The sequence below is a fragment of the Cylas formicarius genome, unplaced genomic scaffold (genome assembly GCF_029955315.1).
Source record: "Cylas formicarius isolate icCylForm1 unplaced genomic scaffold, icCylForm1.1 PGA_scaffold_6__28_contigs__length_40554024, whole genome shotgun sequence".
In the NCBI taxonomy this organism is placed as follows: domain Eukaryota; kingdom Metazoa; phylum Arthropoda; class Insecta; order Coleoptera; family Brentidae; genus Cylas; species Cylas formicarius.
Genome location: NW_026844347.1, coordinates 8,845,540 through 8,872,131, shown reverse-complemented (window position 1 = coordinate 8,872,131; position 26,592 = coordinate 8,845,540). Strand labels below are relative to the sequence as shown.

Below are 26,592 nucleotides of genomic sequence, written 5' to 3'. Positions count from 1 at the left end.
TGAAAAAAAAACACTTTTTTGATTTGTTCTTGACCTAGTGTAACAAATCATATGATTTTTATATAAAGGAATAGTCGGTAAACTAAACTACATAACAGCAGCAGAAGAGTTCGAAGCTTTATGCTAACAAGAGCTCAAGGTAGTTAAAGTAATTTTTACAAAACCTCAAAATTCCTCCTGCGTCGGTTTTTACTGAGTCAAACTTGCTGACGTTTCGCCAATCATCCTGTTGGCTTCTTCAGAGCTTGACTGAAACTGGCTCGTATTTTACTCTGTACCTGATTATATATTGTATGAGGGGGCGGTGCTAAATGAGGGCATAAACACCGCCTCGGATGACTGATTCCCATATTGGTGACAGATAAAGACCTGAGTCGCGGTTAAGATTGTTAGGTTGTCGATAGATTCTATAGACTCTCGGATCTTTCGTTGGTAGAAGAATTCATTACATGCAAGAATTTTAGTTTTATCCAATATGTCCGGATTCGTGATTGTGTTCGGCAACAGCTTATGAGTTTATTTGTCTTAGTCGTAAGGCTCTTTCGTGTTCTTTGAGCCTAGTTGATATTTTTTGTCCGGTCTCTCCAATGTATTCTTTGTCACATATGCTGTAGACTCCTGGCATCTCAAATGGAATTTTGTCTTTAACGGACCGAAAATGTTGAGAGAGTTTTGGACAAATGGTAGATCTGGTGTTGACTTTATACTTGTTTAAAACTTTTGATATGTGGTCAGTGATGTTTTGAATGTGAGGAAGGACCACAGTGGCAAGTGTAGGATTGCTTTGGGCTTTGGGAAATTATTAGAGAGAAGAGCAGAAATAGGGTGCTTTAATTCTGGGTTCAGTGACTCTGGCTGAGATAGTTTTACGGCTCTGTAAACGAGAGGGTTGATAACCGATGATTTTTGGGCCGGATGGTGAAGGGACCATGCATTAATGTATCGGCCTGTGTGCGTAGGTTTTCTGTAAACGCAATGACCCAATGTTAGGTCTGATTTCTATTGATAAGAATATATAATAATGGAAGGTTATTATTAGTTTACAACTCAATGGTACAACGTATTTTAGTGAGTATAGAGTTTAAATGTCTAAGAAAATCTACTAGGGTTTCTTGACCATGGGGCCAAATAACAAAAGTATCATCGACGTAGCGTTTCCATAATTTTGATTTTAGATGAAAGGTGTCGAGAGCTTTCCTCTCGAAGGCTTCCATAAATATATTCGCGATGATTGGTGATAGTGGAGAACTCATAGCTGTTCACGACATTTATTCAAAAGTTTGACTGTTATAAGAAAAATATGTTCCAGACAAGTATTTTTCGATTGAGGTGAGAAGGTTTGGTTCCAGATTCTCGGATTTTAATATATCTAAAATGATGTTGAGAGGTACAGGAATAGGAAATTTGGTAAAGAGGGATTCTACGTCTAAACTAACTAAAATATCTTGTGTATCTAATGTAATGCTTTTTAATTGTTCAATGAAGTGATAGGAATTAATTACGAAAGTATGAGTTTTCGCTGTATAGGGTTTTAATAAGGAAGCTAGATATTTTGCTAGAGAATATGTTGGAGATGGCAGTTTGTTCAGGAAAGACTCGACGCTTGAAATGATTTCCTCTTTTGGGATAATACGTGTGGTAAGGACGAAGTTGAAACCTTTTGAAAGAATTAATTTTTCAGTTTCCGAAAGTTGCTGCGATGATACATTTATTACAGTGTTTGGTAGTTGAGAAGAGTTTGATGGTTTTCCTAGTGTTGATGTTAGTTTTTCAAATTTCAGCAGGAAAAGTAGGTTAGGAAGATAAACAAATTATTTACAGAATGTGCGCTGTGAAATTAAAAACAATATACGTTGAGTATGTATTAAAATTTCGTTAGCCAATATATTCGAGCGTTTTGCATGATTTTCATGTAAAAGAACCCGTTAATATTGTTATCTGGTTATTAAATAATACTATTAATACGATATTTAAATCTTAGTTTGGCTTTAATTCGAAAATACCAAACTTACCAAAAAAACTCCTTTTTTAGAAAAGCATTGATGTTCTAATGAAAACTTCTGATGGACTCAATACCTATAAATTTTTGCAGTTGTTTGTTGCTGTAATTGGCTGTAGGCTTGTGGGATATTCCTCAAACGTCTTTCTTGAACGTATTTGCTTTATTAATACAAAAAAAAATGGATATGGGTTTCAAAACAATCGGTACTCAATAGATTCTCCTGGATGATCCAGAAGTATCAATTTTGAAAGTTACAAAAATCCTGTAGAAACGTTTAAGGCCGACATCATATCGATTCAAATCGCAAATAATACTCATTTATAAGTTAAAACTATAAACAAATAAGTAAGTACTATCACGAAATTTTCATTTTGTACGATCAATCACTAAAAAACGGGTCATAGGTATTACCATTATCATTACAACTTTTAGTTAGAAAGTTTAGAATCTTTATGGAATTTTTTTTTTCATATGTTACATCTTAGTCGCCGCGCATAATCATCTTTCCGATGAAGTTCTTGACACAATTAAACATCGAGAAACAATGACACACAACAATATAAATAAATAAATACAAAATCACAGAAATCTCGCATCCCCAACGAAAAATTTTATTGCAATCCGTCAAATTCAAAACTTTCATTTCCCGAGCTCCTCTTGGATCTCCTCAAACGACTTATTCTTCGTTTCCGGCATGACGAAGAGAATGAAGAACACACCGGACGCCGACACGATAGTGAAAATGAAAAAGGTGGTGTAGGCTCCGGCCGACTCCGCGACACCGCCATAACCGACCGTCACCAAAAACGCCAGGAACCAATTGAAGGTTCCGGCTGCAGCTCCCATCTTCGCTTTAATGGCGGGAGGGAAGATTTCGGAAGACGCGAGCCATGGTATGGGTCCCATGCCGATAGAGAAGGCGATTATGAACACGATTAGCGAGATTAACGGCAACCAACCCAAACTGGTGACCGTCTCAGACGACGCGAGTCCCCTCTCGCTCACCAAGAAGTAAATGGCGAGCAGAAACGTCGCGAGAGCCATTAGACCGTCGGACAGCATTAGCAGGATTTTCCTTCCTAATTTATCGATCGACCAGCTGGAAAATAGAGTGGCACAAATTTGGACTGCGCCGATGATGATCGTGCAAATCTTCGGCTCGATGGTCGACTTGGCGGCGATGAAAATTTTCTGCGAATAAAACATGACGGCGTTGATGCCGCTGAACTGCTGATAGAACATCAGCATAAAGCAGATGAGGGACGCCCTTTTGCCCTGTTTCGTCTTAAGCTGCGTCCAGAATTCACTCTTCAACGCTTCCTGCTTGTCAATCTCCGCCTGGATCTCATTTATTTCGGCGCTGGGGTCGTATTGTTTGCCGCGCAGTTTTTCGAACACCTTCATCGCCTTCTCTCGTTTGCCTTTCTTCATCAGGTAGACGGGCGTTTCGGGCTGGGTCGCGTAGAGAACGGCGAATATGATCGGCACGATTCCGCACAGGTAGCATAAGGCTTTCACGCTGACTGCGTAGCCGAATACCTGAGCGTACAGAATCCCTATCGTGATAAACAGCTGAAGGAATGTGCCTGAAATCGACAATAGCTCGTCTTAGTTCTCGTCTTGAGACAATGGACCTTTTTGAATTTTAAATGTTGGTTATACCGACTGTCCCACTAGATATGGCGTTAAGGAAACGGAGGCGTGTAAACTCTTGGCTATTTGAGAACGAACATAAGTTCGAATATGGATATTATTTATTTCGCGCCGTTTCTTATTGTGTGTATTTTATCATTCATTTTCAAGATGCTTCGTGGTTACATTGTTTGAACAAAGGTATACTTAGTCAAAAGAATGAACAATCTCAATTTCATCATAGGTGTGTCTCTTTCTTCTTCATAGTTTATTTCATCGAGTACCTTAGATCGTCAGAAATATTGTAATGAAAAACGATTTGATTTAAATTTCAGGTTAAATTAAAGTTCTACATCTGTATCGAGAGTTCATTTTTCGATTGTTGTACAGGGTATTTCGCTTACTAGCAAATATACTTTTTGAGAAACAAAATACGCCGCAAACAGAATTTTCGTAGCTTTTTGATTTTTGAGGTAGGGGATGTTTATGAAAGTTTTGCATTTTGGGACATCCCTCGAGTCGCTGTTATTCCAAAGATTATTAAATAAGTTAAAAGTGGGTTTGCTTAGGTTTTTTGGGCAGAATTCATTGACTTTTTCCATTGTCAATTATTTTTGATAAATAAACCAAACTTTTTTTTTTAATATCTACTTTTTAATTTTTTTAAATTTTAAATTTTATTTATATATTTTCAAACAACCATGACGAACTAACGTCACAATTTACAAAGACACACTAAGAATAGTTGATTACATATATTTTAAGTCTAAAAAGTAAATAAAAATATTTATCAATCCAAAAAAAAGAAAGAAAGCAAAAATAAAGTAAATTAAGTTTGAGCAAAAAATGCATATTGTTTGATTCTTAAACGAATTGGCAAAAATATTTTTCTACTCCCGTCTGTAAAATACCTAATTACCCACCGATCTAGCGTGCGGGAAGCGTCATTTTACCACGTCAGTTTCGTTTCAGATGAATCCGAGCCACTTCGGAGATTTCCGGGATTTATCGTACGGATTTGGGAGCACTCGGATGTTTTGAAGATATTTCCCACGTTTTGAGTTTTGACGTTTGTCAAGTCTGACGATCATGTCAGTGAATGTATTCGTGTTGTTTTACGAAAATGTACCCAAAAACTAACGGTCCTAGAAAAAGTATAGTATGCAACACGTTCGGTAAACTTTTTAACTCACTCGTTTATTAAAAACTCGCTCAAATGCCGTTTACCGCACTTGTTGCATAATACACTATTATGTGCAAAAAGTAACTGTTATAATTACCATCCTAGCATTAAACGATAATTTTTCCAACAGTTTTGGAGAGTCTCTCTGTTACTAACATATTAATGCAAAAAAATCCCACTGTATACTATTCGCTTAAAAGATAGTTTCAACGCATGATAAAAGTCAATGCTTGCTTCATACACCTACTAGATTGCGGTTATATGAAAAAAGAAACTTTTTTCAAATTCTATTTACATACTTAAGATGTTGAGGACTCCATATAACACTGGCAAATTCAAGATGGGACGGCATGTAGGAGTTGTAGAGTATGATCAGGGATTTGGGACGCTGAAATTCTTTGTTAACCCCACTATAATGAAGCCCAAGTTTTTATTCATGTTTTTCTTTCAATTTGAATTATCGAATATAAGAAATTTTCAAAACTATTTTCGGAATTTTAATTTAATTGTAAAAAAGTCTAACGCTTCATCTACATTTTAGTTTCGATCGTTCAAAGTTTCCAAATTTTGACTGCCATAGCTGCTTCTGATATTTTAATTATAATTTGTAACACAAATTACAGAAACACAAACCATAGTGTTCTGATTCAGACTCAAGAATTTCTGAATATGTCAGGACTGTGTTATTTTGTTTTCAAAATCACCTGTTACGACCAATTAACACAAGCGATTATTTTTTTGAAAACTTAAACATTGGCTAAATATTCAAAACAACCAAAGAGTTTTAACCGAGATATAGGGAGTGTCCCAAACTGCAAAGCTTCCAAAAATTCTGTTTGCGGCATAATGTCGCGACAACCGCATCCCTCTATTTTTTCAAATAAGAGAAATACACCCGGTACGGAGTGTTTAAAGAAAAACCAGTTTCATACTTAATGTTAGTGACATTCTGTGGGAATTTTCTTCAACAATATTGTATATGCAGCATCTTGTTTTTTATTGACGTGTCAGTTATTAAAAGAAAGACAATAGGTTTATCAGAATACAGAAGAGTTTTATAATGTCAGACCACATGACTGCAATTATTTAAACAAAGTGGATATTGACCCTGTACTAGCCTCTGCGCAGTAAAGACCTTTACCTAATTGAACATTTATGGAATCAACCTGCACCTGTCTGCTTAGATGATGTAGCAAACATTATGAGGGAAACATGAACTAATATCCATCAAGCACAAATTAAAAGCATGATTTAATGTCAATCGTTTTATTGATTTTATGTATATAATTTTGATTTTTTAAATAATGAACTGGAATTGCTATGTTTGATATTAAGTGAGGAAAAGACGTGATTAAAAAAACTCAATGCTGACAAAGAATTGGGTTGTGCATTGTTGACGGAAAATCCCACATAATATGACAAACATTGGTTATAAAAATTGTTTTTTCTTAAAACACTCTGCACATGAATAAAATATAAATTGTATTATATAATATTAAAATTAGTAAATATTTACATCTAAAATGAAATTTGAAGCTGACCCAAATTTTAGTAGTGCGTTACTTGCTATGCGAAGTGTATTTGAAATGAGAAAGTGTTCGAAAACCCATCATTTCCTTCAAATCTTTTCTTAAAAATCTAAAAGACATTATTCTTGTGCTTTAAGACAAATAAAGTTCATAAATAAAATAAAGTCATAAGTATATATTTCCTATATAAATTATGAAAAGAAAATTCCAGGTTCTGACTCTAGTGACGGGCTATAAAAGTGTTTGCTAAATCAGAGGATCTAGCATATCGTTGAAGATAAGGCTAGTTTATAAAATCGCCATTTTTTTCGATTTACCCTCGTAGTTACAAAACCACATTATTTAAAGTCAGCAAACGGCATCATAGTATCTTCAATCATAACGAAGTTTTCCATAGGAAAACTTCGCAAAATGGGCCACCCGGTACACGTTACGAAAATATTTGTTATTTGAAATATGTTATATAAAATTTTAGAAAAAGATTACCCACCTAACGTTCCTCGAATCGCCGTCTCTGCGATTTCGCTGGTGTATAACGGCGCCATGATGCAGAAAGATCCTCCCGCCATACCGGTAAAGAACCGTCCAGCGTAAATCATTTCAGCGCTCGCGGAAAATATTATCAACGCCCAGCCCAAGACGAACGGTATCGTGGTCAAAAGAATCGTGAACTTCCTGCCGATCAGGTCGGCCAATATACCAATGGGGATACATACCACTACGGCACCAATGGGCATAATCGATCCTATCCAGTTCAGGCTCGCTGTTGTTATATCATTTAGAGCCCCTTCCTCCAGTTCTTAAAATAATATAACATTTTATTTTGGCTAGATTTCCAGAAAGACTATTATATTACATTTTCACAATTTGAGAACTATGATGTTCAACACAGTAAAGTGGTCTACATAAAACTATTGCATGAGACCATCTTAAACTATAGAAAGTTAGTTCTGCAAAAAATTCAAATATAGCTGTTGATTTGAACAAAATAATAGGGAAATAAAATTAATTGGAAACAGCTTAAGATATGTATAAGCAGGTGTTATACAAAAATAACAACATGATATTGCAACGGAAAATGAAATATTATGCAGTATTTAAAATATCAAATGTGGTGCTACCTTTTCGAAGAATTTTTACTGTACACCAAGAACATGAATATAGTGACATGAAAATACTCAGATACCATTGAAAATGTAAATTTGTATCTCTATTATTTCTATGCCTGCTTTACGTAACATAATAATAATAAATGATGGTACCTACATTAACAAAATTAACGGAAAATAAACTAGCGAAAATTCAAGGTTTGTTTATAAACCAGATAAAATTAGCGGCACAGCGAAAAGCAGCATACTTAATATAAACAGTGCTAAATAGAATAAAGAGCTCATAGCAGGAGCTTATTCGTAAAGCTACCTAATTACTTAATTGAAACATGTGTCGGGTCTGCAGCAAAATCCATTGTAATTTTTTCGTGGACGAAATTTTAGATTTTTTATGTCATAAATTTGTTTACTAATGTTACTAATGTTGAAGTGTGTTTTCTAAATCTTCTGAATTTTATGATGAGAAATGGATTTATGAAATTTAATAATTTTTAATTGCGTAATCGCAATATTAACAAAAATATCCATTTAGTAATTTATAATAAAACATTGGTTAATAGGCTAAAACAAGTGCGGGGTAATTGGTTGTTTAAATTAAAAGGTAGTTTGTTTTATAAATTATTGGTCACAAGGCAACCATTAGGGAGACATCGCGCTACAAATACGGCGGAAAAATACTGTTTTTAATTTTTTTATCTTCAAAACGAAAATAGCAAGAACCATAGAATATTAAAAAAGTATGATTCTTGTAAAAGCACACTTCCTGCATATTTTTATGCTAAACAAATTGGGGTGAGGAGATCTACGATTAGGGTACGCTTTTTGTACAAAAACGACAAACTGCCAAGGAATTTCCGTTTTCATGGTCATATATAAAATGCATATCTGCCATTTCTGCATTAGTCTATAATATAATAATAAATGCGAAATAAAGCATTATTAAGAGACGCCTTAAGGAGTGACAGCAACCCACTACAATATTTCATCTAATAAATTTTTTTACCTTTTTACAAAGTGCTTTAGATTTTAATTTTTCAAAGAAATTTCCACAGGCTACTGTAATACTTTTTACAAAACTTCAAGTTCGACAGACGCAGGACGAACCAAGAAGTTTTGTAAAAAGTATTGCTTTAGATTCTAATTGTTAATTTGCAAACAGTAAATATTATGAAAGAATTATTGCAGAAGAAAACAGTTTCTAAATAAAACATGTATTTTTTAAGGCATTTCATAAGTTTTTCCTAAAATTTAATTAAGAAAAATGATAGGGTTAGTCGAATTCAATACATATCACTAATTTAAAAAAATTAAAAAATGTAGAAAGTGGGGGAAATGTAACGTACACAAATATCATTAAAAATTGAAGCTTGTTTCTGTATTTCTCTTCCCGCTTTATATAACTTACAATAATAATAAATGTTAATCCTTAATCCTTAATATCGAAAATAAACTAGTAAAAATTCAACAAGGTTTGTTTATAAACCCGATCTTGAGTGAAACATCACGACACAACAAACAACAGCATACCTTAATGTAACCAGAGGTAAATGGAATAAAAAGTTCACCGCAAAAGCTTACTTGTAAAGCTGCCTAATTGCCTAATTGAAACATGTGTCGGCTCTGTAGTAAAGTTCATTTTATTTCTTTCGCGGACGAAATTTTAGAATGTTTTGTATTATTTTTATTAAACTACGTGAATAGTACAATTAAAATTTTATTTATCAATTTTTGACAGTTGTTTTTCTCTTATATCTTTGATTAATCGCAAAGTTTAAGCTCAATTTATAAGCTATATATAAAAAAAGTGAAATTCATTTTTTTTTAAAGGGTGAACCAAAAATATTTTAATTTTTAGAAATCGAAAGTATGCCTTTGGAGCAATATTGTGTATTTGTATTTCAATATGGGGAAATTATGGGATTATAGAAAATAAATAGTTTTTGAGAAATACATATCTCCGTCCACAAGTGACGAGTTATACGGTGTAAAATATCTATTTCAATTTCGCATTTTTTATTTCAAACTTCAAAATTGTCTAAAGATTTTGAATTAATTTCTTTGTAGAGGGCGCCATATACAGAATTTTTTTAAAGGAATTAACATTGCTAAAATATATTTTGTGCTATCCTACATGTAAGTAATTAAAGAATTTTATTATTCTTGATTTTTGAAATATTTTAGTTCTATCAATATTTACTTAAAAAAAATGATCTTGCAAATAAACTGCTAATATAAACTATTTTATTTAACTATAAGGTAAAAATGAGTTGGTAACTAATACTTAATTTATTTAAAATCATAGAAAAAAAATTGCTTGATATCAAGATACCGAAAATCCGTTCAAAATCGGGTGAGAAAATTTTGCATACTTTTGAATTGCAGTAAAGTAAACCTCTACGTAAAAATTTTGGTTCACGCATTACAAAAAATGTTGGGTTTTTATTTGACGTCAAGAAGTACGGCCCATTTTTTTTTAATCGGCTGAAAGTCATTTTGTGGGAGAAAAGGAAGCAGTCATTTGGCAAGTTAATTTAAATTTATTAGACCCACCGTTAATCACCCTATAATTTGTAAATGCTTATCACGCTGCAACTTCCCAAATTATTCTACAATGTTATAACTTTTATTGATGAGAATTATAAAACTTTTTGTATGTTTGTAAAGTATCTTGTATATTTCTTCTCATAATCTCGCTCGTTATTAAAAATTGTATCAGATTGCAAAATCATCCTCCAAGTTAAACTCGTACGCTTTCGGACTGCAACAAGCGTTCGAAGTTAAGCGGACCATTATGGAATATTCATTAAATGTGTTCGCAAAGATGGTCTCGAATTAATTCTGAATGTTAAAATTCCGTGTAAATCAGGAACTAGCATGCAGCGTAAACAAATTCGAGCTAACTAACTAACTTCTTTATTATTGATGCCTCGAGATGGGTTAAGTTAGTGAAGTTGTTTAGTTTTTTTTGCTGATTAAAATTGTTGTTATCAAAAAAATTGTACTTCGTTTTTTAGATTTTTTTTCTCTATTTACCTCTGCAAATCTTGTTATGGTAATGTACTTTTTCAGAGTTTTTTATTGTTTTTTGCCATTTTGTGCTGTCGCTGATATTTCGAAATCTTCAATATTTTCAAACAGAAAACCTTATACAAGATACCTAATCAAGTTAATGCTAAATACGTAAAAGTTATCAAAATGCATGTTTCTAATTGAGAATATGATTTTCTATATTTAAATTTCTATTGTTAGTTTTTGAAATGTCAACACAAGACTAATAAAGTCGAAGCCCTTATATAGAAAACCAATAAGGGCTTTCACTAGAAAAAAGCGGTGGACATTTATTTAAACCTACAAACGTGAATTTTTGACAAAAAATTAAAAATATCTCAGAAACGGTAAGGTATAAGATAATAAATATGAAATATGTCTAGAAAGCTCCGAGGAATGCCTTAATGTAAGTGACGATTTATTTTTTGGCTAATTCTGGCACTAATGTAAAAAATAACTATAACATGTTATATATTATTTTTTTATGACTTCTGAATTCTTCCTGTGTCAGTTCTTGGTTAGTTTTGGTTAGTCAGTCAAGCTCTAAAAAAAGTCAACAGGATGATTGGCGAAACGTTATCTAGTTCGACTCAACATAAACCGACGCAGGAGGAATCCAGAAGTTTTATAAAAAATATTACACTAGCCTGTGGAAGTCTCGTTGGAAAATGTTATATATTTTTGGAATGGGCATTAAAGGACCTTCAAAGATTAAAAATTAAGGTGAGTTTCTATAAAGTTGTGTATTCTGGAATTTTTTAGTTTGCGGTTTAATTGGCAATTTAACGCAATAGTTTATACAATGCTATTTTCTTCAATTAACGAAAAGAAGATAGTATCTGCAACGTCAGTTTGATATACAATATAATTTTTTTAATATACAGATATCAGCAAGTAGCTGCATCATCAAAACCAAGGACAAAGAAAAGGTGTAGTACAAAATGAAAAAGAACAGCATAAAATCTAGCGATAAAACTAATCAATAATTAAAAAAAATAAAATTAAGATGAGTGTACCAAAGAACATGAACAAACATACATACAGAAACTACTAATAAAACAAAAATAACAAATCAAATAAAAAATGCAAACGTATAAGACCAATCTTCATAAACGCTTCAAACTCTTCGAGTTTGTAGAATATATCGCTAAAAAGTAATTCCTTCAAATTTAACTACTTGTTGATTCTCGCAGTTTTAATTAATTTGGTAGTAGGATAACTACGTAAGTAGCAAAATAAAAAGGAGATTTCTAGTGACGATCGCGTATTGATTCTAGTTAACTTTCGTTTTTAAAAGTGAAAGTGGTTTTTATATAAGAACTGAAGCAACAGTTAAAATTATTTGTTTTCAAAATTCCTTAATGGCCTTATTAGAAACGAGTCTTTTACAGAGACTATCGGTATGCTCTATCCAGCATAAATTCTTGTTAATGTTAACACGCAGAAAATTAGCAAAATCCAACGTTTCACGAAAATGTCCCTCAAAATCAAACACAAATCCGTTTGGACCCCTATACCTATTTTATACTTCAACCACATGTGTTTTTAAGTGATTCAAAAATTATTTATTAGCTTTACAATTTGTAGATCTTTAATTACAACACCATAATACTGATATTACTGCTGCTGCTATTATCGCAATAAACAAACAACCTTGCAGCTTTTACAAAATCTGACAAGTCGTTGTTAAATATTGTACATATTAGAGGGGCCAAAACAGTCCTTTGAGGAGTTCCTATTGATTAATGTAATTTGTACTTGCCACTGCTACAAATTTATGATCTACAGTATCGAAGTCAGGCGTAAGTTTAAAAAGTAGCACCACAGCATATTCGTTTTTGTCAATAAAATTAAAAACGTGCTGTGTTAGGTCAACAATAGCACTATATATCGAATAGCCGCTTCTAAATCCGCGCTGAGACATACAGAGAATGTTATTTTCATTTAAAAAACTCGTTGTACATTCATTGATTAATTTTTCGAATATTTTATGCTTGAGGGAATATGCCCTTTTCAATTGAGCTAACGTTTGATACCATGTAATATAATACGGCTGTTAAGTTTTGTTATAGGCAAAGTAGACAATCGGGCAGCACCACCATTAACTAATCTGATTTTTTCCATTGAAACCAGCAAATATTCAAAAATTGAAAGATTGGATACAAAAGTATCACTTTAACCACAAGAGAGTATCAGAGAAATCAGATAAAACAAATTTTTCGAAGAATTGAACCTGTTTTAATATATGAGGGACAAGATGTTACAAAAGCAGGAATATAAATTATTCCACAACATGTGTAACTATTGTATTCATATTACCAATTTCAACATAACTAATAATAAAATTTTAAAACTTCAAGTTGCACATGACCATCATCTCAGCGACACAAGCTGTATATAATATTTCTAGTTTTCTGACTGACTGACTCTGATTGCAAAATTGAACAGCCGTATTATGACATTGTTACAATAGGGAAATGTTAAATTGTTAATTAATTCGGAAACTATAAATTTCCGGAATGGATCACCTGATACACAGTCGCCACAATTTAATAGGAGGTTTTATTCGTTTTTTATAATTTTATTTCTGTACTTCATTTTTACTCACCTTGTATTAATTTATATCCAAAATATCCACGTAATATGACAATGACTTTTCCACTTTCCCCCCTTTTTGCAAAAGTAATCTATCCAAAATTAAATAATTAAGACTTAGGACATTATACATAAAATATATCTAGAATTTCCATACGAATCCAAAAAAAAAATCAAACAACTATGTGAAACTATGGAACTTTGTTATTCAATTTTTTTCTGTGGTTAGTAGTTAATGATTTAAGAACTTATAATGAACCTTATTTGGGAAACTTTATACACTACCATTATAAGTAGGGGCAATAATTTCAATACACGATATTCTGGTTTAAATAGAAAAAGTTCGTCAGTCGTTTAAAATAATGCAATTTTCGAAATTATAATTATAATATAATAATAATAGTAATAATAATAATAATAATAATAATTAGCGCCTGGGTATTAGAAAATCACCTATAATGTATTCAAAAATACGTACCTTTGTTTATATTCGCGGTCCAGCCGATGACGGTGCCCGTGCCCATAGCGCCGATGCAAATAAACACTGCGGCCAAAAATTGGGGCAATCTCTTCGCCTTTCCGCTGTCGTCCATCTTCCAGTGATTGCTCTCCTAATCCGCTTTATATCCGAAAACAATTTTCGCGTAAGCGCAACACAAAAATAGTAAAAAATCGCCAGTTACTTTCGGAGTACTGTCGTTACATGACATTAACAAGACAAACCTGTCCGTTGTCGATGTTAATGATATATCCATAGAAATAAAAAATAATTGTTAAAAACCCAACTAGCCGCACGGGAATTTTAATGACTCCGAAGGAACGATCGTTTCGGTAGCTGAGGAATACGGGTGTTTCCGTCTAGCGTCATTCAATTTCTGGGCGAGATTCTCCAGTGAGAAATAATTCCGATAATTTGATGTGTGAGTGCGTACAGAGTGAATTGTCTACGATAAATATTTGGTCCTTTATATGAGCGACGATTTTTCATCGCTTTCAATAAAACTTTTAATGACGCGACGTTGCCGCTTCACCGGAAAAATATTTCGATTTTTTAAACGAAACTACAAATGTGAAGTGTATTTTCAAAGAGTGCAATTTGCTAATTTTGTTGACATAATCGTTTGACTCTTAAGTTTCGAACTCTACAGTCGAACAACTAATCAAATAAATTCTATTTCATTTCAAAGGCTTAGAGTAATAGAAATCTCATTATGGATGTGAAGAGTGATCCAACGAATACTTAAATTACTTTCACTATTGATTGAATTATGAAAGTCTCTTTTTTTATTGAAGGTAGTACCACCTGGGTTTGGGCCAACTTATAGGTTTTGCCTATTGTTACCCATTAATCAACACTCAAAATAGTCTGCCCACGGCGTCCCCTTAAAGGACAGAATTTTAGTTTAACAGAGAAACATTATTCTCGAATTATTTTAAATATTAGAAATAATTTTTCTAAAAAATTGACTACATTTTAGCTAGAAAACCGGAATTTTGGTAGCGGCTTACCAATAGGCTACTGAGACATGGAATTAAGTTGTTATATTCGGGGTGATATTAAATAATGCACCTTCGGCAAAATATACCATACCAACCTATTTTGAATAAAAAATAGTAATAATACAATTTAGGGAAATATAAATAGTATTGATGCAAAAAGAAAGGGGAAGGGCTTCCTATATGCATATTTTGGCAACAATTTACAATACTATTTATAAATCTCCTGGTTGTTGAGGAATCGAAATTGCTGACGTTTCGCCAATCCTCCTGTTGGTTTCGTCGGAGCTTAACTTAAACTGGATCGCATTCTACGGGAGCGGGACATGAACATTGGATGATTGATTTCCATATTGGAAAAGACTTGGGTCGCGAAATTGTTGGATTTTCGTCGATTAGTTCGTTTTTAGATAATTCATTATTCAAAATGCTTCAGGTTTCAGAAGTAAGCTCCCATGAACGCAACTCAATTTTTAAATACCTACCTAGTTTCGCTCTCCCTTTTCTTCTAATATCAAATTTGGGAATCATGTATAACATTATTGAGTGAAAAATAGATTACTCTTTTATTCCCAACTAAAAAACAATATACTCTTATTTCGATGGCTTAAGAAAATTTTAACCAAGCAGTGACAAAACCATTTTTATGCCCTTGGATTGCTACTCCGATTCGCTGTCGTACTTTAATTAACTTAATATTGATATAAATCGTAGCATCTATAAAACTACATTAGCTGTAGTCTATGTCAAAAAACTGGAGAGTATTTTCTAAAGTACAGGCAACAGAAAAATACTCGAACATATATCCATATTTTCATACAGACTTTTAATGAATTTAGTGTCGTTAAGAAGGGTTTTTCTTGGGGTATCAGTCATGTTATGAGTGACGCGATTGCAATTTAATTATACTATTCTAAAATATGAATATAACAGCGCTAAAAAAACATATTTGTGTGAATTTGTTATATGGAATAGTCCTTCCTTTATAAAAAAATGTTCAAATTGAATATTTTGGTGATTAACTACTCAATAATTTCAAATATTCCAAATCTAACATTTTGAATTTTTAAAATAATTTCTACTTTGTCTTTTAATAAGTGATAATTGCTTACTTCATATGTAGATTCAAAATTATTCTGTTATGTTTAATATGAATGCACTATCTTTCTCAAATCATTTTGTCGCGAAAATCATCCGACAAATTAACAAAACGGGAAAGCATTTACCCAAATTAAGACGAACTAATCTGGTAACATCACATAAGGGTCCAAAGTTAAATTCTGAAATTAAGTATTCCATTAAATTTATCCTGTTTAGGTGCATAATTGATGCCCTCCACTTTACTAAACAAAAATTACAATTCCGAAGCGATTTAATTCGGGGCGCGGAAGAAAAGTACAGATTAGGGCATTAAAAGGGCTCAGATAAATTGCCAACAATTTATTTAAAAGGTTTTTCTCAAAAATTGTAAAGCGCAACTTGCTCCGTAATCCGCATAATTGTAATTCAAACTTTTTTCATTTGCCAAGAGTTAGAGAGAGAGAGAGAGAGAGAGAGAGAGAGAGAGAGAGAGAGAGAGAGAGAGAGAGAGCAAGAAAACACTGCTACTCGACGATATTCCAATTAATTATAAAAATAATAAGGGAAACTATAACGTTGTAAAAGATTTTCCTTTGCCTTCTTTCTTCTTTCTTTTTTGTTTCTTTTTTCCGCAGTTACTTGTAAAATTGGAAACAAATTGTTAAAACATCTTTCAGAAGTTGGGCGGGCATCATCAGGAGTTAATTTTGGAGCCACTCTCGGTTGGTTGGGTTAGGGTGTATTAAGTAAGATTCCAGCTTCGCAGATAGTATTCTTCTGAAGCTCACAAACTTTGATATACAAACTAAACTTGTGATTTTTTAATTGGAACTGTAATTTTTCTAATAATTTTGCTAATCTAATCATGAGTTTTTGAAAGATATGTGATAGGAGGTATTTAGAATGCAAAAAATTTTTTTCTAATAGATTGGCATTTATATACAGAAATTTGTATTTGCGTTGACCTATTCGTAAACAAATGAAAAAGGCACATCCGTTGTACTGGAAATAGATTTAATATTATCTAATTTTGGAAAGCTAAAAAAAAAACTAAAATATAAAACCTTGTATAAAATTATTTAAATATAAATTATTTAAATATATACAGGGCGTTACATAAAAAAAACACACAAATTTAGTTGATCTAAATTCAATAAGCCACTGGATCCTACAACAGGTATATCCGATCAATAAAATGCGTCTAAATAAGCAAAATTTTCGGAACTATCATGTATCCAAAAATCTAAAATAGCTATGCGAATTCTGTTTGTGGAACATTTCATTTTGTGAAAAAGCTGCCTTGGCGCACGAAAGCCGTATTATGCTGCTGTAATGATAAACGAGATGCCGTAAAACTATCAAAAATGGGGCACACTGAATGTTCTGAATGTTTTCTGTCCTTTTCATTATAATGATTGTGGTGTACACACTTAAAAATACATGTTACGAATACCCAGACATTGCTTTTTACTTCAGACTTAGCAGAGAATTGGTTACTAAAATATTTAAATTTTGATGTAGGCGGACACTCATTAATTTTTGGCAAAATGAAATTTGGGTATGTTGTTGGACACTAAGTGCACGAAGATTCAACGATCATATTGCTAGGTAATATAAAAAATATACTTTACGGTTAAAACCTTATATTCCAATGAATACTTGCTATGCTAAGTTGTCTAACTCTTTTGCATATTTGTATTGCTTTGTTTCAAAATAACTGTTGTCATCATAATAAGGCGTAAGGCGTATTTGGCTTAATGTCATTATTTTCATGAATTTAATCGAATATTACTGTTTTTCGCATTTACTACGGACAAACCTGTATAATCAATACAGAGATTACTTTCCTTTAGTATGTTTCGTAGAAGTATAAAAGCAAAACTAGTAGAAGTATACATTCTCCTATATCGCCTTATTTCTTTATGTAATTTAATGTATATTTTTCCGATTGTGGTTTGTGCTTGTTAAATTCTCAGCAAGATCCATTTCATTATTATTGTGCGCGTTTGCCTACCGTCATCAACAATGCAAACTAGACGTGAAATGAGAAATGTGTGGTTAGCAATAAAACTAATGGTTAATATGTATAGATCGGAATTTCCATTGTGTACTCTCTGTGAATTCGCCCAATATTTTGGAATTTTGGTGGACATGCGATAGAACATACATACATACGCTGTTAAATATGTAGATGTTTCCTTTTAGCTAATGAAATATTTGATTAGTGAGTCAAACTTTCCCTATGTGTAGCAGCAAATTTTCTTGAATAAAATATCAGTTTTCTCTAACACTCTAAGAATAATAATAAAATGATGTTTCTTTTTCTTAATAGTATGCAACAATTACAGGACAATATATAAAAAACAATTCAATAGTGACATAAAAAATCTAAATAGTATAGGGTGATAACCAATGACAGATTAGACGATTAATGGTGATCGTTCTGAAAATTTAATCGCGAGGACGATCTATAGAACGTCATATGTTCAGCGATGCGACGTTGTCGGTTCTTTGATATTTTAAATAGGACACTGTATATTATTTGATTTCCCGTTCATTTCTTCAGCGGATTTCGGCAAATTAATTATTTGGCGTTATATGAATTAGTAGAGGGCTGAAAGTTATTCAATAGTACATGAAGGTTTCATGCGTGAAAACAAAACAACGCCATGTATTATATAAAGAGTGCGCGAAAATGAAAAATGGCGTGTGCAAATATTTTCCCAAATTATTAATAAGTTGATCCACCTTTTCGAGTTCCCCGTGTATAGTGGCAAATTAAACATGGAAATTTAATAAAAATAAAAAGATAATCGCGTAAGTGATTTGATTTATTGACATTTATTAAGTACCTATATCATTTAAATTGTACACTAATATATATACACAAATTTAGCGTGCGGAAAGCGTCACGTTACCATGTAACATTTCTGGGATAAAGCATAAAGCGGATGTTTTAGCGCATGGCTTGAATTTAGACGTTTGTCAATTCTGACAGTCATCTCAGTGAACGTATTCGTGTTGTTTTGCAAAATTGTACCAAAAATCTAACGGTCGTAGAAAAAGTATAGTACGCAAGTCAGTCGTTTATTAAACACTTGCTCCGCTGGTCTCCGCTCGTGCCAAATAAATTCGTGACTCAAATGCCGTTTACCACACTTGTTGCATAATATACTATAACAGATCTAATATATTCACAGTTAATAGCAATCAAGGATTCCTGTGAAATAAGGCTTCCTGCCCCCTCAATTCAGAAACTACAAACGACAGAAGACAAAGTTAAACAGAAAATATGCATAGTTTCAGCTAGATTTTTTAAAATAATCAGATATAAGGTGCGTTTTGTTCTTTGGGGGTGAGTACCTGCTTTCTTATTTTAAATAGGACGCCCTATGTATTGCATTGCATCTGAAAATTTTATATATATATATATATATATATATATATATATATATATATATATATATATATATATATATATATATATATATATATATATATATATATATATATATATATATATATATATATATATATATATATATATATATATATATATATATATTTCATGTAAAATGTTCTATAACTAAATCAAACGGTTTTCGAGAAATCTTGAATTGTATATCAAAAAGTGACGTTTCTGGATTGCCCGAATGACTTTTCACTCACCTCCGCCATCCTGGCCATCTAATAACAAAACTTGACAGGCGTATGAAACATTATTATAATCGGAAAATGTCAAATTGTCAATTGTTTTGGAGACTATACATTTTCAACAAACTTATACAAAGTTACATTCATTTTTAATTTCAAATCCGATAAAATTATAAAAATAGGGGTGTTTCTTTTAAAAAATTAATAATTAATAAATAAAATTAATTATTAATGTTTGCTCACCGTCTATAGATTTATATTCCAAAATATCTACTCAATATATGATAATAGGATCCCTTCCACAACGAACCCATCCAAAATTAAATAACTAAGGATCCCTTATAGGAAAAATTGTTAATTATTTTAGGTTCTGCAAACGTCATTTATGATATCAAATTAAAGATTTGTCGAAAACGATTAGACTCAGATATTGCTATTGGTATTAAAGGGGGGCGCCCTCGCGGGCGTCCAAGCACTTAGGCCACCAGATGGGCCCGTTGTGCCCCCAGACCGCTCTAGAGGGCGTCCAGAATGCCGCCCCTCCTGTAGAAAGTCAGCTAATACCGTGCACTGAGTGCGGATCGATCCGGGCCGTTCCGAAGACTCCCCATCTTGCCCATGTCAAAGCAGGGCACTCGGTGAACAGATGATACGGGAGCTCCTCCCCTTCCATGCAACACCTGCACTCCGGGTCGTCTCCAATTCCTAGCAAGCAAGCCTGCAATGTCCTGTGTAGGCTCCTGTTAGTGCTGTACACTCCCTTCTGGTCAGTCTAAGCAGTTCTCTGGACCGAGGGAGGGCGGGCCCATCCATCATAAGCCTCTCCTGCCTTATTCCCGGAGCAACTCTCCAGCCCACCGCGACCCGGTCTCTCGCCCAGGCTTCGAGAGCTCCCCGCCTCACGCACGGGGTGATCCCCAAGCGGGGCTCTGGTCCCATATGCCTATGCGAGGAGCCCTCCCTGGCTAAGGCGTCCGCTGCTTCATTGCCCCGGACACCGGTGTGATCCGGGACCCAGACCAACGTGACCTTCCTCTCCTCAGCCACTCTCCTCAGTACCCTTTGCACTCCTTTATCAACAAGGAGCTCGTACGCACTGACTTTAGCGACATAAGTCCAGCCCTACTATCCGAGCAGAAGACCCTCCTGCTTCCGTGGTTCAGCCGACGCACCTCTCTGACCGCCTGACACAGACACAGACACAGAGGGACCAACAAGCTCGATCCCGTTGTCTCGCAGTACGCTGCAGCTCCGGCCAAATCTCCCATTCCGGACCCGTCCGTGTACCAGACAAGTCCATCTCAGGAGCCAACTCTGCCCTCTCTCCACTCTTCCCTTGATGGGAAGGGAAAGGTCCATTTGTCAAAGACGGTCATCTCGGGGATCATGACGTCACTCGGCATGCCCATGACCCCGCGATTCCCGGGCCAGCCCTCTAAAATGTCGTACGGGCCCCGATTGAAGGTAGACTCAGGTATATGACATTATATATGGAGTATATCTCCAGAGGGATTAAAAAATGTTATAATATACACAGTGCTCTATTTAAAATTAAAAAGCTAGTATTTACCTCACAATAACGGAACACCCTGTATATATGAAAAAATAAAAATTAAATAAACTTGATGAAACCAGGCAATGTTTCCATTTAATTTTCTTTCTTTCGTGTGTAATTTTTGCTTCAATGTGGTTTGGAGCATTGTTTTGGCACCCTGTACAAGAATGTTATTTATATTTTGACACCCACTTGAACTTTGAGTTTATTAAAGGGGATAGGCAATAACTTTTTATATAGAAGTTGTTTGGTGTGGTGTTTATTTTCTATTATCTTGTCAACGTACCAATAAAAATAAATGAGCCGGCAAATGCAAAAAACGAATCGACAACTTAACTGTTCACTCAGAGTTTTCAGTATTTGGTTTAGCAATTTTTGGAATTCCTTGAGTTAAGTTAAGAAAAGTTAAGAAAAATATGCTTTACACTTTTCTTTGTACAGCCAATAGGCAATGTTGATGTGGATTATTAAATTTGAGTAATAAACTCGAATTATTTGAAAATAGGGCGAACCAAATAAAGACAAACTACATATTGTTGGATTTGTTTTGAGAAATCACAGTATACTGTTTTTGTGAAAAATCATTTACAGGATTATAATTTTAACAAAAACAAACAAAATAATCATAGGTGGACAAATTAGGGAACAAATTTTGTATATATCTGTCTTATTTATTAACCATCCGAGGTGAGTCTTAAAAACTGAATCAAAAATTACAACTGCAATTGATTGTGATGATCCCTGTCATTGCAAAGTTACTTTTTAAAATAACGACCAAAAAATCAATTTTATGATTGCTAAATAATATTTTTAATATAACTTACTCATAGTTAAGCAACAATACGATATGTACGATTTGTATAACTAAAATTAAGTGATAGTTTTAAAGTGTTTGGAGATATTAGAAAGGATCATCTCACTGGCTTCCTGCATAACCCTTAAAAATATATAATATATAGTAAAACGGGTAGAGGGAAACATTTCTTGTAACAGCTGCGCGGAAACTCTACTATCACCGCTCCCCTATTATCTTTGGAAATAAATTATGTAAACTTAACATCGACGCTAATATCCACTGAGACCTAACCCATCTACAATCACGACCCCGTCGCATATTTCCTGGTATAACTGGAATTATGCGGTCAATGAGATATGGGGGAATTAGATGCCATTTAGCTGATTGTGGCTTTCGAAAGCTGACCGTAGTTTAAAGGACGAGATTTGATCGAATGAGCAGCTATCCTCCGCCGCACACAATACCAGCACCGAATCGTAAAATTCTATTGATAATATATTCAAATTCAACGCAATATTCGTCTCGTCTCGTTTGTCTCTGTGTGCGTTTGAGTTGACGTCTTGGTATGACTGATGATGACTGTGCGAGCTAAACGTGCAACTCATTACAAATAATTATTTTTCAGACCTTGACTTCGGAGTTTGATTGAATAGAGTTTTTTAAAATGAGTTAGGGCAAGGATGTTAGACCTATCGCCGTATCTTCTCCAAGAACGTTTCAATTATAGAAGAAACTAATAAAAAGACTGTACCGTACCTGTCACACAACTTATGTGTAACTTTTGTTTTTTTTTTCTGAGGTAATTGGAAAAAGAGACAATGTTGGGTGTTTATTAACTAGATTACATTCGGGATGGACATCAAAAATTCGGACAACTGGCCCATTTTAAAACCAAACAGCGAATGTTAAGTTAGTAGATCAGAAGAAAAATAAACACCCTCAAAGGTGACCTCACGACGATTTTTCGCGTTTTGCTCGTAAACCGCAAATTCCACAAGAAAATGTCATAGAACTTTTATATTCTCCATTAAATTCTATGTGAAGTTGTGATACAATGTCTTTGTATATTTCTTACCCCACATTCTCAATTAACCTTAGAACATAAACATAGTTCCCAGCGGGAAGGGAAAAATTAGCCCTGTTCCTTTTTTTTTCGGCGATTACCACGAGAATAATTATAGTGAGCAAAAAATGAACAAGATGGAAATTAAAAGGCAGTTCTTTTTTTTACAAGACCCATATAAAATAGAATATTTATAAGCAAGTGTTAGCAGTTTTTTAATCATGTACTTCAGTACTTTGAACTCGTTCCCACACATCATTTGAGGTAGAGTTTTTCCCCGTTTTTAGTAGTTGAGTCATAACCACTGGGGATAAAATTTTATTTTTCTCTAACCGCATTCAGTTGCCTTTAAACTTCTTCCTCTTCACAAGTCTGTGAATTTCCCAAAAAAGGGGGAAGTGACGTCGCAGCCACTAAACGCATCAGCAAAGAAAATGCTATCTTTGTAATTCTTTAAATGTGTCGAATTTTTATACGTCGTTGGAAATATACGTCCTTTACTTAATATTTGCTTGAGCATCTGTCATAGAGCGAATGTCTTTGTCAAACGGAAAATGACTCTTAATGAGAGCATAATTGTTGCAGCTAGCAGCTAGAGTGGAAATTCCTAATTCATGAGTTGACAGAAATAATATTTCTCTAAACCGAACAAAATTTTCATGCCAGTGATTATGACTCAAGCGACAGTTCCAATTTCAGTTTTTCCTCTCATACTCTGCTGATATAAAAAGGGATCTGAAGAGAGATGCAGCTGTATGAAAGTTAGGTTATGTCCTCTGATGGACGGAAGGAAGTGTTTAAATATGACGTGAATGATGTCTGACATTCAGATGATTAAATAGATATATTAGTGGAGTAGGCCCACACGGGAAAACAGTTGAGATCACCTTTGGGGATGTTTTTTGATCCAAAGAGGATGAGCCTCCCTTAGGGGGGATACGAACTCTTTGGATCAAAAAATGGTTTCCTACTAGGAGTTCAGTTTTGATCTACTAGGATTGAATAGGTTTAGGTAATTTGAGGCTACTATGTAGTTTTAATTTTCCATTTTGTATATCTACAGACTTAAGCTTTCTAAACTTGCAATTCATGCGTTAAATATATTAGTTATCATCGGTGTCCCCAAACATCCGATCAAAGATACTCATATATATTTTTTCTCACCTTATGTAGGTAGCCGTGTTTTTTAAAACCAAAGCAACTTTACCACCATAACTTAAAATCAATAATAAAACTCCTTGAAAAACTATTCCCACGATGAGCAAGCCCGGTCTCCGTATATTACTGAGAGATTGCAGAACATAAACCATGAGGTACTAAGTTAGTTACTGACTCGGGAAGGCAATTGTACAAATGGAGTAGTTATAGCCTATAGGATGTTATTTCTACATAATTTATTCTTGTACGAGTATTATGTATAATGTATATTTGGTCTCCTTTCAACATTGCAACAATTTTGATAAACAACACTTTAATGTGAGCCGAGCAAATGCTTACGAAGCAAGTGACCGAAGAGGTTCATGAACGTGTTGCATACAAATCTCTAAATTACCAAACTATACTAAATTACAGGAAAATATTCAAACTGGCTGCGCACCGTAGGTAGCGAAGCTGACGTCTTAAAGTGACATTTTCAGCAAGCTTCATCCGTGCTTAATTAGGAATTTTAGAGTTTGGAGTAGAAAAATATATTAAATAAAAATATATTTAAGTGAGTGTGAGAGCTAAAGTTAATTAAATAATACTATATTTTTTTGTTTAATTTTTAACGTATACTGTACGAATCTGTCAAAATTTTATATTTGATAATTTTTTTTGATATTTTCGGGTAATAGAAATTAATATTTATTTTTTTATAATAATGTTCTGCACATATTGTTATTCAGTTTTGATCAACACCTTAACTATCAATTAAACAAAAAATACTGACAAGTTAATGAATTTTCTCATCGTGTTCACGTAAAAACTTTGAGCAGGGGAAGTGGCCCGAAAGCAAATTAATTAAATTCGGTCGAAGATCGAACAATATAGCCTTAAGAAGCCCAGTATCTCGTTCGGAGGTCGTGACGCATTAGAATACTTTGGAAAGCGATCAGGCAGGTCAAGAAAGTTTGATACTGCGCTAATGACTATAACTAGCGAAAGTTACGTAATGGAAGACTGTGTAATTTAAAAGCTGGGAACATGTTGTAATAAGAATTCCCCCTTCTTTTCCGAAAAAGTAGTTAAAAACAAAACTATCATTTATAATAAGGCTAATTTTTAATATCGACAATTTTCAATTCATTCATTTCAATGAAAATAAACATTTTCCCAAAAATAGCGTTGCCGGATCCACTAGAATTCAGTAAGAACTGAATTTTTTTAAATTTTTCCGCCTTGAATAATAACACAAACATTTCTAACATACCGTATACTTTATTACGTTTTTGTTTTCTTTAGATTGTTTTTATTGTTCTTTTATATACCTACCGAGTACAATATTTGACAGAGGTTAAAAACTATTTCGTAAAAGCACAAACTTTTTTAAATCTTTTTTTGTAAATGCGGATACATTTTATTGAATTACATTTCGGCTGTCTTTCAGCTAAACAAAATGACGTTTCATGACTAACTGTCTTCGATAATGTCATTAAAAAAATTATTAAGACTATTTCGAAAGCACGTTTGTTATTTTTCAGAATCCCTAATTGAAAACAACCCTGTAAAAAATTAAAAAACCTAAAAAATATCAACTTTAACATTTTCATAATTATGCTTTAGAGGAAAAATATGAAAATAATTAGCATTTCGCAAAATATAATATAATATAGAGTATGCACATTTGAGAAAACGTTATTTCCATATGTGATTGTTAGAAGCGGCAACATTCCACCAAATTCAAATTAAAATTAGTTTCGAGCGATACTACAAAGTAGATCAAAAAAAGTCATAAATAATCAAACAGAAAATATTTTTACGGCAAAAAAAAAGACGAACACATATATACGTGTATAGAATATTTTAGATGGAGAGATGACAGACACAGGAGTGGACTGTGCTTGAGGCCTTAATTTATTCCCTAAAATGTTCGAAAATACCGAAAATACTCTTATGTCCGTTGGAAAAAAATGATAACCGTAATGAGGTAATTTTTATAAGACTTATCAGTAATAGGGCAGATATTTCTTTGATGTTTCCGAGTTTTATGTTGATACCAAAATTTTGTTCAAGTTTTTTTAAGTGATTGTGGATAAAAACCAGTAGATTCGATAAGTAGTCCAGGCAATAAGTAAGTCAATCGATAATAGATTGCGACATTGAATCAACCATTAAATACCATTAAATACCCCTTATTTTATCGCACTTTCGTATAGATCCCTAGATAGAATTCCCTGTTTCGAAGCACTAGGGTAACAATTTAAGTTACCCACTTTACATGCATAAGCTATTTACTTTGTCATTTACTTTGTTTGAAAAGTATGTTCCTGCTCTTTGGGTGAACTCATAAAAATTTAGCCGCAAGCTGGTTTTTCACAAGATTATCTGATAAATCCACCACATCTATAACACAGTTGAAATCTTTGGTCCAGTAAATACAACAATGCGTTTCTTACAAGAACATATTTCCTAAAAGAATGAAGAGATTTTCAAACGCAAGCCAACTTTCCAATTTTATTCAAATTATAAAACGACCGCAGTAATAAATTCGCTTAGAAATTTCCGGAATTTTAGAAATCCCAACATCTCTCGCATCTCGTTTCCGCATGTCTTTGACATTTTTATTGGGTTATATTATATCAGCTAAACGGAAACCTTTTACTTAGGAGTTTATTACATGTTCTGTGCTAAATTGAGTTCCAGCATTTT

The 26,592-nt window shown here is 33.4% G+C and overlaps 2 protein-coding genes across 4 annotated transcripts in view; both read right to left on the bottom strand.

The window, feature by feature from the left end:
* LOC132702911 (lachesin-like) overlaps positions 1 to 26,592 on the bottom strand; it is a 513,947-nt gene that overhangs the window by 235,274 nt on the left and 252,081 nt on the right. The window lies entirely within an intron of this gene.
* Positions 835 to 13,828, bottom strand: LOC132703121 (facilitated trehalose transporter Tret1-like). The gene is made up of 3 exons (XM_060672197.1): positions 13,577 to 13,828; positions 6,837 to 7,145; positions 835 to 3,588 (listed from the first exon to the last, which is right to left on the bottom strand). The coding sequence occupies exons 1-3, from the start codon at positions 13,689 to 13,691 to the stop codon at positions 2,642 to 2,644; spliced, it is 1,371 nt and encodes a 456-aa protein (XP_060528180.1). The 5' UTR covers positions 13,692 to 13,828; the 3' UTR covers positions 835 to 2,641.